The 12,962-nt window shown below is 39.2% G+C and overlaps 2 protein-coding genes across 4 annotated transcripts in view; one reads left to right on the top strand and one right to left on the bottom strand.

The window, feature by feature from the left end:
• The window catches only part of FAM149B1 (family with sequence similarity 149 member B1), a 53,563-nt gene extending 47,649 nt beyond the window's left edge, over window positions 1-5,914 (bottom strand). For both annotated transcript variants that reach the window (XM_019953776.2, XM_019953777.2), the window contains exons 1-2: window positions 5,684-5,914; window positions 712-816 (exon numbers count right to left, since the gene is read on the bottom strand). In XM_019953776.2, coding sequence (XP_019809335.2) covers window positions 712-816; window positions 5,684-5,730 — 152 coding nt within the window. In that variant the 5' untranslated portion in view covers window positions 5,731-5,914. The remainder of the gene's footprint in view (window positions 1-711; window positions 817-5,683) is intronic.
• A 55-nt stretch (window positions 5,915-5,969) lies between these two features.
• Window positions 5,970-12,962, top strand: part of ECD (ecdysoneless cell cycle regulator) — a 28,751-nt gene continuing 21,758 nt past the window's right edge. The window contains exons 1-3 of one of the 2 annotated variants that reach the window (XM_019953775.2): window positions 5,970-6,180; window positions 7,903-8,108; window positions 11,517-11,634. In XM_019953775.2, coding sequence (XP_019809334.2) covers window positions 7,904-8,108; window positions 11,517-11,634 — 323 coding nt within the window. In that variant the 5' untranslated portion in view covers window positions 5,970-6,180; window position 7,903. Of the gene's footprint in view, window positions 6,181-7,899; window positions 8,109-11,516; window positions 11,635-12,962 lie in introns of both variants that reach the window. The other variant, XM_019953774.2, reaches the window with a different exon arrangement.

Here is a 12,962-nt window from a genome sequence, read left to right as displayed (position 1 = left end):
TATTTTTTAACACTTCACTTATAACATCTGCCCTCAAGAAACTGAAGACATTTCAGAAATACTAGGAATAATATGTGAACTTGTATGCCACTTCTGGTTTACTAAGCACTTTCACAGACATTAACTGCATTTTATCCTCACAGCAATCTGGTGATGGAAAACTCACCAGTACATCTAGTGATGTACTTTAAGACAAAAACTCTTGCAATTTAGTACTAGATTTTGAAACAAGGTTTTATGACTATAATTTTTGTATGATACCACAATTGCTTTTCAGAACCCTCTGTGAAGTTACCATCTCCTCTGTCCTATTTCTTAAAATAATAATTGCAGCTAATATTTACTCTGCGTTTACTATATTTTATCTCATTTATATTCACTACATCCTTTAAGGGATACTATTACCAGGTAAATAACTTGCCCAATACTATTCAGCTAATAGGTGGCAAAACCAAGATTAAAAATCAGGTCTGTTTGGATTCCTCCTGAGTTTCTGCTATTAACTACCTCATAATACTGTTTTTCAAAGATTACAAAAATAAGTATGTTTCCACTAGTTGTTCCAGAATGGAAGTTGAATGGTATTGAAAAATGTGACAAAAATTCTTTTGTTTCATTAGTACAAGGCTTGATACCAATCCTAAGGCAAAAAGCCCAAAACTTTTGCCATTATCAAGTGCAATAAGCAAACAGTACACTTTGTGTCATTACCTTTGGGAACTTAGGTCTTTTTCATGGCTGTCATTGGTAGAGGAAATTTCATCCAGTTGTTCAGGAAGAGGATGATGATTAAGAGCATGTTTTGTTATTCTTTTCCTGTGAAATGGAAAAACAGTTATATTTTTTTGTAAAGAAAAAAATATATACTTTTCAGTAACTTGATCTACAAGTTAAGTCACCTACTTCTTGCTGTTCAGGAACTATCCAATGCAATAGCCATTAGCCACTAGGAGTTAAAATGTGGTCAGCTGGAAATGCTGCTGCTACTGCTGCTGCTAAGTCACTTCAGTCGTGTCCGACTCTGTGCGACCCCAGAGACGGCAGCCCACCAGGCTCCCCGTCCCTGAGATTCTGCAGGCAAGAACACTGGAGTGGGTTGCCATTTCCTTCTCCAGTGCATGAAAGTGAAAAGGGAAAGTGAAGTCGCTCAGTAAAACACACAGAATTTTGAAGTCTTAGTACAACAAGAATGTACCACTAATTATTTCATTTTGGTTACATGTTAAAATGATAATATTCCGGATATACAGGGGTTAAACAAAATATATTAAAACTTATTTCACTGCAAATTAAAAACATAATAAGGTATAAAACATACTTATTAGAACAGCTAAGATAAAATACAGTGATAACACTAAATGCAGGCAAAGATATGGAGAAACTGGATTTCTCATACATTGCTGGTAGGAATGTAAAATGGTACAACCACTCTGGAATAATTTCACAGTTTCTTATAAAACTAAATGCATGCATTTATCATAAGACCTACCCATTGCACTCTTGGGTATTTAATCCCAGAGAAATGAAAATTTATGTTCACACAAAATCTGTACACAAACATTCAGAGCAGCTTTATTTATAATTGAAAAAAAATTAGAAGAACTGAAATGTCCTTGCACAGGGGAATAATTAAACTTTGGTATCTCTACACACATAGTGGAATATGATTTAGCAATAAAAAGGAGTGAACTGATACATGCAACAACTTGGATGGATTGCAAAGGCATCATACTTACTGAAAAAAGCCAATCTCTAAAGGTTACATATACTATATGATTCTGTTTATATTACACTCACAAATGAGAAAAATAGAGAGGTGAAGAAAAGATTAGTGGTTCCAGGGTATGGAGAAAGGAATGGAAGTGACTAAAAAGGGGTATATAAGGATGTTCCTTGGTGGTGATAGAACAGCGCTGTATCTTGATTGCACTGGTGGTTTAATAAATATATAAACGAGACCAAATTGCATAGAACTATGTATACATACACATACACAAAAGAGTGGATATAAAAATTGATGAAAACTGGGTAAGGTTTGCAGTCTGCTTAACAGTACTGTACCAATGTCAGCTTCATGGCTTTGAAAGCTACATAAGTTGTCATCATTGGGGGAATCTGAGTGAAGGGTTCATGGGACTCTATGCACTATTTTTGTAACTTCCTGTAAGTCCATAGTTACTTTAAAAGATTAAAAAGTTAATTTCACCTGTTTCTACTATTTTTTAACGTATCTGAAAATTTTAAGTTATGTGTTTTGTATTATATTTCTATTGAACCGTGCTGTTCTAGAGAGTTCAACATGTGCGTTAGAATAAACTATGAAAAAAGTGGAAGTGTTAGTTGCTTCAGTTGTGTCTGACTCTTCGTGACCCTATAGACTGTAGCCCGTCAGGCTCCTCTGTCCATGGATTCTCCAGGCAAGAATACTGGAGTGGGTAGCCACTCCCTTCTCCAGGGGATCTTCCTGACCCAGGGGTCGAACCTGGGTCTCCCACACTGCAAGTAGACTCTTTACCACCTGAGCCACTAGGGAAGCCTCAGAATAAACTATGGGGTCAATTATTGTATGTTCCAGTCCTAATTATCTATAGTAGACTTTCTTTCCCCACAAAATCCTATAGTCCAATAACTTGATAGGTTAAACAAAGTTACACAGGTTTATTTACAATAGGTTTTCCCAGGGCTTTTAATACGGAAATGTGTATTATAAATGTAATACTCTTGTTTCACAAGAAAGGAAAGTGAGGTACTGAAGGATTAAGTGACTTGCTTAAGGTCATATGGCTAGTAAGTGATGGAGCCAGGATTCAAATCCAGATAGTCTGAGGCTGCTCAGAGCAGATGAATAGTTTGAGATTTTAATAAATTGTACCATTTTTGTATATAAAGACCCACTCAGCAGAATACTTTAAATTATTTCTCAAATGGTGGAGCTGAATTAGTGGAGAGCTTTTTTCTTCTCTCATTCAATGATATTATAACCAAAAGCTTGTCTTTGAAACAGTGGTGGTGATCAGAAATGTGGATTCCAGCGATGAAATAGAAACTTAAGACATATTTTAGTCTGTCAGAGAAATTTGGTTATGAAGCAACAATCAGATAATACCAAAGATATATTAACTTTGATCATAGACTTATGGTTATTAAATAAGAAAATGTATATAATTTTTAGAAATGGGGTGAAATGATAATGTCTGGGGTTTTCCAATATTTCATGGATGACAGGCTGAAAAATATACAGATGAAATATGAAGCAAATATACTAAAATTTTGATAACTGTTTTAATGTAGGTCATTATATTATCCACTATACAATTATGCTTGAGATTTATCATTTTAAAAATGTTAAGCTGTATGCTTATGCCAAAATCTTTTTAATATCTATAATTTGTAACTATTAGAAAACTAAAGTTAGTTCTTCAAAGCAAATTATCATTATAACACCAAAAGGGAAAAGTACCTTTAATATACTGTTATTTAAATGCATATAATCTTCATTATTGTCATTATTCACACTATTCTGACACTTCTAGAGAATCATCTTTTGGGAGAGTTATCTTTAGGGAGTATGAAATCAACAATAGAGAACAAGTAACATAACCAAGCGGTTCAGTGGTAAAGAATCTGCTTGCCAAGGCAGAGAAAGCAGGTTCTATCCCTGGGTCAGGAAGATCCCCTGGAGAAGGAAATGGCAACCCACTCCAGTATTCTTGCCTGGGACATCCCATTTTCAGAGGAGCCTGGTGGGCTACAGTCCATGGGGTCACAAAAGAGTCAGGTGACTAAACAACAACATCATAACCATTCTGGGTCAATAATACCGGTCCAATAAATGCAATCAACAATTTTTTTCCATAAATGATACTTTTTTTCACTCTCATAATGGTCAGAATTAATTATAAAAGCAGGTTTTTGGCTAAGCCCTGCTCCCTAGATTTGGAAATGACTTTCTTCTTCCTAGTTCCTAAAAAGCTTAACTGAGTTGCTTCTGTGTTCTATCCTATTATTTAATAGATAACAAGCTTCTGAAAGGCAAGGAAAGATCATAGACTGATTTTCTTTGTATGGCTATTGTACCAAATAGAGGTGGGAAGGGACAAGGAAATTACCACTTACTGAGGACCTACTATGTGTCAAGCTCTATGCCATCACTTTTAGATAAGGTCTTAGCCTATATTGCAGAAGTGAAAGCTCAAAAATTTAGTAATTTGCCTACAATTAATAAGGCTAGAAAAGAGTCTAAACACAAACCCAGATGTAACTGAAAATACCATGCCTGTTATTACTCTGTATAGGTAATAGTTAATAAATGTATGGTTGTTAAAATTACACAGTTCCGTGGAAGAAAAAAAATTGGCATTTGGGGTTGAAAAGCCCAAGCTCAAAACCTATTGGTTATATAATCTTAAGGTATGTACCTTTCTTATATTTCATCTGCTGAAAAACTTAAGATAATCATACTCATCTTACAGAGTTGTCACAAGAATGAAGATGTGAAAGTATTTTTGAAAGTATAGTGAAAGTGAAATCGCTCAGTCCTGTCCGACTCTTTGCAACCCCATGGACTGTAGCCTACCAAGCTCCTCCATCCATGGGATTTTCCAGGCAAGAGTACTGGAGTGGGGTGCCATTTGCTTTGTATCTTCCCAACCCAGGGATCGAACCCAGGTCTCCCTCATTGTAAGCAAGACACTTTACCGTCTGAGCCACCAGGGAAGTCTAAAGTATTAACAAATGTATGACAGTATCATTACTTTCTAAATTACAACATTTCACTAGGGGTGGGAGGTGGGTCTTTAAGCCAGAAATATTTGCTCTCTGGGCTTCCCTGGTGGCTCAGATAGTAAAGAATCTGCCTGCAATATGGGAAACCCAGGTTCCATCCCTTCATCAGGAAGGGCATGGCAACCCACTCCGGTATTCTTGCCTGGAAAAATCCCATAGACCGAGGAGCCTCTATGGTGATCCAGAGAGTATCTAAGAGTTGGAAAAGAATGAAGTGACTTAGCACACAGCACACTTGCTCTCTAAAGTCTCAAAAGCAAAACTGATTCTCAAGGATTCTGACACTAAGTTGCAGAGGTGGGGAGGCAGTTATGTGTAATGTTTATCCCCACAAGCTTCAAAATCAGACAACAGGTTTATATTTCAGTTCCACCACCTTCTGGCCGTGTGATCTCTGGCATGCTACAACCTTTAAACCTGAGATCTTTATCTGTGCAAAATAATAATAGTTCCTATCTGGTATCCTTATTGATAAGAGTTGTGAGCTAATGCATATAAGTAGCTTTGCATTGCGGTTGGCACCAGACGTATTCAACTTTCTTGTAGCATTCAGCTATTAACAGCTTCACTAGTTGTCAATGGCCATTGACACTGGGGCATGAGACACGTGGAAACTACAAAATGCCTTAGGAAACCAAGTTCCTAAGCTCAAGAAGTGCAGGCCAAACAGACCAAGTTTCTGGGACTGCACAAGTAACATGCCCTTATTAGCGGGAGAAGGAAACAGAAGGGCCAACGTCCGGCAAAGCTGGTAGGAGAAAATTACAAAGATTTTCTTTTCCCTCACCCTGGGAAAGGTAAAAGGAGCAAGGGACTGGGCAGGAAGGGTTCCCAGCGCGCCTGCGACCCTCCTCGGCACCCCCCGGCCCGGGCTGGAGTAGCTGAGCAGTTCACTCACAACTCCAAGTTCTGTGGCACCGCCTTCCTAGTGTATCTGGAGGTCATCCTCCTCTTCCTCCTCAGCCTCGGCGGGGGCGGACAAGCCAGGGTGGGGGCCTCCAAGCCTGGCCCTCGCGCCCGCTCCGGCTCGACCCCCTCCCGCCACCTTCCGGCCCCGTCACGCCCCGTTTCCTAGACTCCAGATCGCCACTTTCCCAGGGTCCCCACCTCCCTAGTCTTCCGGCTTGCCTGTGGGGGCGGACGTGACGATATCACAGGAGCACTCGCCTAATGTTTCCGCCGACGTGCATCGGGACGACGGCCTGGGGTTCCGAGGCTGAGTCGTTTCTGACTTTCGGAGTTTCCTCTGGTTCTGGTTCCAGACGAACGTGTGGACCCATCCTGGGCCAGGCTGTGTCTACTGCTGGCAGTTCCCCACCAGCTCACTAGGTAGGAGAGACGGCTAAGGAAAGGTGCTGCAACAAAGACTTGCCTAAGAGGCCCAGGCCCAGAACGGTAAGCGGAATTTGCTTCATTTTGTTGGGTGAAGGAGAGAGCCTAGTCTGAGTAAAGAGCCCCTAGACTCCAAGCCAGGCCTCTGGTGCTTGGTTGCTCCTCTTGCTATGCTCCCAGTTTTCTCATATATACAGTGTGGAGTTAGGCTTCGTGGTCCCAAAAGTCCCTTCTAGCCCTGTCACTAGAGGACTTCCCTGGTGCCTCAGACTGTAAAGCGTCTGCCTACAATGCTGGAGACCCGAGTTCAATCCCTGGGTTGGGAAGATCTCCTGGGAAGGAAATGGCAACCCACTCCAATATTCTTGCCTGGAAAATCCCATGGACGGAGGAGCCTACAGTTCATGGGGTTGCAAAGAATCGGACACGACTGAAAGACTTCACTTCAGCCCTGTCACGAAATTCTTCGTAATAAGGCTTTCCTGTGGCTTAGATAGTAAAGAATCTGTCTGCAGTGGGATAGGCCTGGGTTCGATCCCTGGTTCGGGAAGATCCCTTGGAAAAGGAAATGGCGACCCACTCCAGTATTCTTGCCTGGAGAATCCCATGAATTCCCAATCCATAGGGTCGCAAAGAATCGGACACGACTGAAGCGACTTAGCACGCAGGCACTTGGGTTAAAAGGCCAAATGATAATTTGGACGGTCTGTAGTGAAAGAATGTCTGGATAGAAGACGCAAGTTCCTTTGGACCTCATTTTACTAATCCGTTAGAAAAACAAGTCTGAAAATAGAATTGCAGCCGTACGATCCAGCGCAGTTTTTTCTTTTACCAAGCCTCTGCTGCTGCTGCTGTTGCTAAGTCGCTTCAGTCGTGTCCGACTCTGTGCGACCCCATAGACGGCAGCCCACTAGGCTCCTCCATCCGTGGGATTTTCCAGCAAGAGTACTGGAGTGGGTTGCCGTTGCCTTCTCCGTACCAAGCCTCTCCTGGCTACAGTAGTGAACTAGTACTTTTGTATGTAAGCGAAACCTTTAGAAAATAGTTATTTACCATCTCCTAATATCCCAGAGTTATACCCTCTGAAACCTGAAAAGGGGGAAAATTTAGAACAGATAGTTGTAGGATCAAGAGCCATGGGCAGATTATTTGGGGATGAAATGATAGGAATGAATGTTTTGTAGTTTTGAATTCCTCTATCCCACACAATGGGAAAGATTTAAATTCTGCAGAGGAAGGAGATTGTGCTTAAGAACATTTAAATATTAAAAATTTAACTAGGGAAGGATTATAGAGATGATAGGTAACAGTCTCATTCTCCAATTAAGGGAAAAGCCACAGAAAGGGAAAATGAAATGCCCAGAACACAACTGGGACTTTTGGCAGACCTGGGACTTTTGATAGTGTTTCAAAAGATGTTATTGCAATGTTTCCAAAAGTGTGTTTTACACACCACTGATAATGCAAGGGCAAACATTTTTTATTTTATTCTTAATGCTTATTTATTAGTTTGGGAATGTGGTAGTGGATTTCCATGTATTGTATATTAAAAATTCTTTTAATATAATTATGAGTATAAAGCTATCATTAAAAGAATATTAAATAAGTGTTACCATAGTTGGTATGTGGTCAATGCAAAAATCATGATGATGGTATGTGAATCATTGAATTTGGGGAAACAATGTTAATGGAATTGCCTAGCATAGTTCAGGGACTAGGATATTACTTCTACATTATTCTATATGGCTTATATTATTGAAACTTTAAATGTAACTTTCAAAGAAGAATGGAGGAAAATATGAAGTTTGCTACAGTGGAAGACACCGTAGAGTATCGCCTGTTCCTGATACCAGATAAACCAGGGGACCCAGAAGAACACAGAGAGATCCTTCAAAAGTGTATTGAGAGGATAATGACCCAGTTTGCACCTATGCTGGTCCCCTATATCTGGCAGAATCAGCCTTTCAATCTCAAATATAAACCTGGGAAAGGTAAGGTTCTTTTGCTTATTTTGCTTTGATACATGTGACTCTTGATGTCATTCTGACACCAGTGATGTGTAATAGTCCATAGTTCATTCAGTGTTGTCAGGAGATTTATATCCTGAACTTTTATGGTATTTGCCGAAATTCAGTTAAGCTCTTGAACTTAAAAAATTTTTTTAAAAATTCATGTTGATGAAAGCTTTCTAACAGTCATTATCTTAGGAATCAATATATACTCAACATTATCAAGCCATGGCTTTTCTTTTGAACTTTACTATGCCATCATATATCTAGGTACCTACACTAAACAGGTTCAGGCTGGCTTCTTTAACCATAGTTCTTTCAGCTGTTACTCTGTATTCCTCAGTCTTGATGGTGTGCTTACTAGGCTGCCTTGTTTCAAATAGTTGTTTTGCTAAGGGTCTAAGAGTGGCTCTGCTTGGCTTATAAAGAGAAATGATTGAGCTAAGTAACCACTATTTTCCACACAGAAGCATTTTGTCATTCCTTCACTGCTTCCCTGTATTGTCAGTGCTTGAGGTCTGACCTGTGGCCAAATAATGGCACTTTGTCATCTCATTTCTTATAACTTTACTGAAATGAGTCATGGATAACTTACCAAGGCTCTACTAATACAACAACAACTTCTGTGGGGTCTTATTTCATATCAGGAGCCTGACATCTTGTGATTCCTTCATTCTGGCTCATTTTAGTGCTTCTCTGTTACCTTTTGGCTGCTGCTGCTGCTGCTAAGTCACTCAGTCGTGTCCAACTCTGAGCGACCCCATGGACTGCAGCCCACCAGGCTCCCCCGTCCCTGGGATTCTCCAGGCAAGAACACGGGAGTGGGTTGCCATTTCCTTCTCCAAGGCATGAAAGTGAAAAGTCAAAGTGAAGTCACTCAGTCGTGTCCGACTCTTAGTGACCCCATGGGCTGCACCCTACCAGGCTCCTCTGTCCATGGGATTTTCCAGGCAAGAGTACTGGAGTGGGGTGCCATCGCCTTCTCTGACCTTTTGGCTAGCAGTTGCCAAATGTAAAACGTTAATTTTATTGAATGCCTTATCACTGATACGTGTGATACTTATTGGCAAGAACACTGTCCCATTAGCATAACACAGCCAAAACCAATTCCCTATCTTTTTTGTCAAAAATAATTTTTACACAGTATTTTCTTGTCTTGCTTAATTGTATTACTATCCACCTAGTAGTCAAGCTTGTTAGTAATTTAAAATCATCCTCAAATCCTCACTTCACCATGTTCCACAGGCACTAAATCCTACTGTTATTACCCCTGAAATCTGACCCTTTCTCACATCTCTTTGGCTACAGTCTAGGCCCTCTTCATCTGGAAGACTACAGTGGCCCCCTAACTAATCTCTCTGGTCCCAATGTCTCCAGTTCCTGACAGAGTTGACAGTTACCTTTGTAAAACGAATCTGATCATGTCACTCTCCTAACACCGTGCAACTGTTCTGCATTGCTTCTGGATGAAATTAAAATTGAAGTTTTAATATGTAAAGTGAAAGTCACTCAGTCATGTCCGACTCTGTGACCGCATGGACTATACAGTCCATGGAATTCTCCAGGCCAGAGAATTCTCCAGTGGGTAGCCTTTCCATTCTCCAGAGGATCTTCCCAACCCAGGGATTGAACCCAGGTCTCCCTCATTGCAGGAGGATTCTTTACCAGCTGAGCCACAAGGGAAGCCCTTAATATGTAAGGTAGATAAAAATGAAGGCACTCTAACTGGAGCTTCTCTAGCTGAAGAAACTTGGGAGATCTGGAGTAGGGAGAGGAGTTGGTTGGGCAGTTTGTCCCACCTGTGTGGCGCTTTTTTTGCCATGGCAACTCTTGAGACACTCCACAGTACACTTGTTTGACCTTCATTCTGTTAATATGGTATATTACGTCAGTTGGTTTTCCTGTGTCAAATCATCTTGCATTCTAGGAATAAATCTCAGTTGGTCATGGTGTACAATCCTTTTAACATGTTGTTGAATTAGTTTGCAAGTGTTTTGTTGGCTCATGCTGGCGTCATAAAATAAGTTTGGGAATGTTTCCTCCTCTTCAGTGTTTTTTGTTTTTTTTTTTTATGTTAATTCTTCTTCAAATGTTTGGTAGAGTTTTCCAGTGAAGTCATCTAGTCCTGGGCTTTTCTTTGTTGAGAAGTTTCTGATTATTAATTCACTTTCCTTACTTTTATAGATATGTACAGGTTTTCTACTTCTGTGTGTTCCAGTCTTGATAAGTTGTATATTTCCAGAAATTTATGCATTTCTTCTAAGTTATCCAGTGTGTTGGTATACAGTTGTTCATTGTGTTTTCTTATAATTCTTATTTCTGTGGCATAGGTTGTGATATTCCCTCTTTCATTTCTGATTTTAGCTATTTGAGTCAGTTTTACTTAATCTAATGTTTTGTCAATTTTGTTGATCTTTTAAACAAACCAACTCAGTTTAGTTGATTTTTTAAAATATTGTTTTCCTATTCTTTATTTCGTTGATCTCTGCTCTAATCTTCATTATTTCCCTCCTCCAGCTTGGAGTTTAGTTCTTCTTTTTCTAGTTCATTAAGGTATAAGGCTACGTTGTTGATCTGAGATCTTTTTATGACTGTAAACTTCCTCCTAGCACTGCTTTCTCTGTATCCCATATGTTTGGTTTGTTGTCTCGGTTTTCATTGAAAGTGTTAAAGTGAAAGTGTTAGTTGGTCAGTTGTGTGTCTGACTCATTGCAACCCCATGGACTGTAACTTGCCAGGCTCCTCTGTCCATGGAATTCTCTGGATAAGAATACTGGAGTGGGTTGCCATCTCCTCCTCCAGAGGATCTTCCCCACCCAGGGATTGAACCTGGGTCTCCTGCATTGTGGGTAGATTCTTCAATGTCTAAGCCACCAGGGAAGCCCTGGTTTTCATTAGTCTCCCAATATTTTATAATTCCCCTTATGACTTCTTCTTTGACCCATTGGCTATCTGAGTATATTGTTTAAGTTCTACATGTTTTTGGATAATGCACTTGTTTGAAAATTTCTGCTGATACTCCCAGAACACACAATCATCTGTCATGCCTCTGTGCCCTTACGCATGCACGTGCTCTCTCTTTCTGGAAAGCCTACTGTGGTCATTCCTCCAGAGGCGCAGAGCTCAGCTATCACACACTTTGTGACCGCGTAGCCCTCAGTGTACACCTCTGTTCATCATCTTGTTTTGTGATTGGTTGTCTATCTCTAAGCTCTTCAAGAGTAAGCTTCTTATATCTTGTTCAGGATTGCAACCCCAGCTCCCAGTATGTGGCCATACTCCTGGAGCATAGCCAGTCAATAACAGTTTGTTTAATTGAATGATTGCTTGTCCTTTTATTTGAATGGATACATTTATTTGATTATATCATTGCTTTTCTCTTATTTTTAGGAGATGTTCCTGCTCATATATTTGGCATGACAAAGTTTGGGGATAACATTGAGGATGAATGGTTTATTGTTTATATAGTGAAGCAAATTACAAAAGAATTTCCAGAGTTAGTAGCAAGGTATTACAGTTTTATTAATAATTCTTAAACAAGTATCATATTAATGCATATGTATGGAATCTAGAAAAATGGCACTGATGAAGCTAGTAGAGAACAGACTTGTGGCTAAAGTGGGGGAAGGTGAGGATGGGATGAATTGAGACAGTAGCATTGACATATATGCACTATTATGTGTAAGATAGATAGATAGTGGGAAGTTGCTGTATAACATAGGGAACCCAGCCTGTGCTCCGTGATGGCCTAGAGGGATGGGGTAAGGGGGAGGGAGGCTCAAGAGGGAGGGAGATGTGTGTGTGTATGTGTATATATATACACATACACATACACACACACACACATGTATATGTAATTATGACTGATTTGTATTGTACTGCACAAACCAACAAAACATTGTAAAGCAGTTTTCCACCAATTAAAAAATAAAAATTAAAAAAATTAAAGAAGCCAGCTTTATCAAAAAATAGTAATTCTTAAGGAATTCCATTATTGAAAATGACTACATTTTTATCCATTTAGTAATATTTTTTTCTGTGGCTGGTGGAAATTGTACAGATTTGAGATGTAGATTTTAAATGTGACTTCTGTGTTTTCTTCCTTTTTGCTGGTGACTTCCTTTTCTTAAAGAAGAATTAAAGTATCATCTGAGAATTATTTCACACAAAACCTGCTTAGTTTAGGTTTTCTCTTTTTTTTTATTCTTGTTATAAAAGAACAAATACACATGGTAAATAAAATTCAAGCAATACAAAAAGGTGTAACTGCTCTGATTTCCCAAAAGTAATCACTATCAAATTTCTGTGTCTTAAAAAGAAATTCATATATATATATGTGTGTGTGTGTGTGTGTGTGTGTATTTCACAGATTTCTCTATGTCTTCCTCTAAAGCTCTATTTTTTTTTTTGAGAAACTATAGACAGAAGAAATTTAAAGAGACATCAGTGAACAATTGTATGGATAGGAAGCAGAGTAGATAATAATGCATTATAATTCAGTTTTTAAAATATTATAGGAACTGATAATTCTCTGTCATTCCCAAGTTAGTTGCTCTGTGGCATATGGAATGTTCCCAGATCAGGGATCAAACCCAAGTCTCCTGATTGGCAGATTGACTCTTAACAACTGAGCCACCAGGGAAGCAAGAGTGTTTTAAAACAAACCTCCAATATTATACCATTTGATTTTTAAATACTTTAGGATGTAAACTTAAGAGATAATGCAACACTACTATTACCACACCTACAAATAGGTAGCCATACTTATTAAATAAATGGTAGAATTTTCAATAAACAGGCACAAATACGGTAGTTTATTTCTTTACTAGGGTAATA

Source organism: Bos indicus, chromosome 28 (assembly GCF_029378745.1).
Source record: "Bos indicus isolate NIAB-ARS_2022 breed Sahiwal x Tharparkar chromosome 28, NIAB-ARS_B.indTharparkar_mat_pri_1.0, whole genome shotgun sequence".
NCBI lineage: Eukaryota > Metazoa > Chordata > Mammalia > Artiodactyla > Bovidae > Bos > Bos indicus.
Note: the sequence above shows the minus strand (reverse complement) of the source record. Positions and strands in the feature narration are given on the sequence as shown.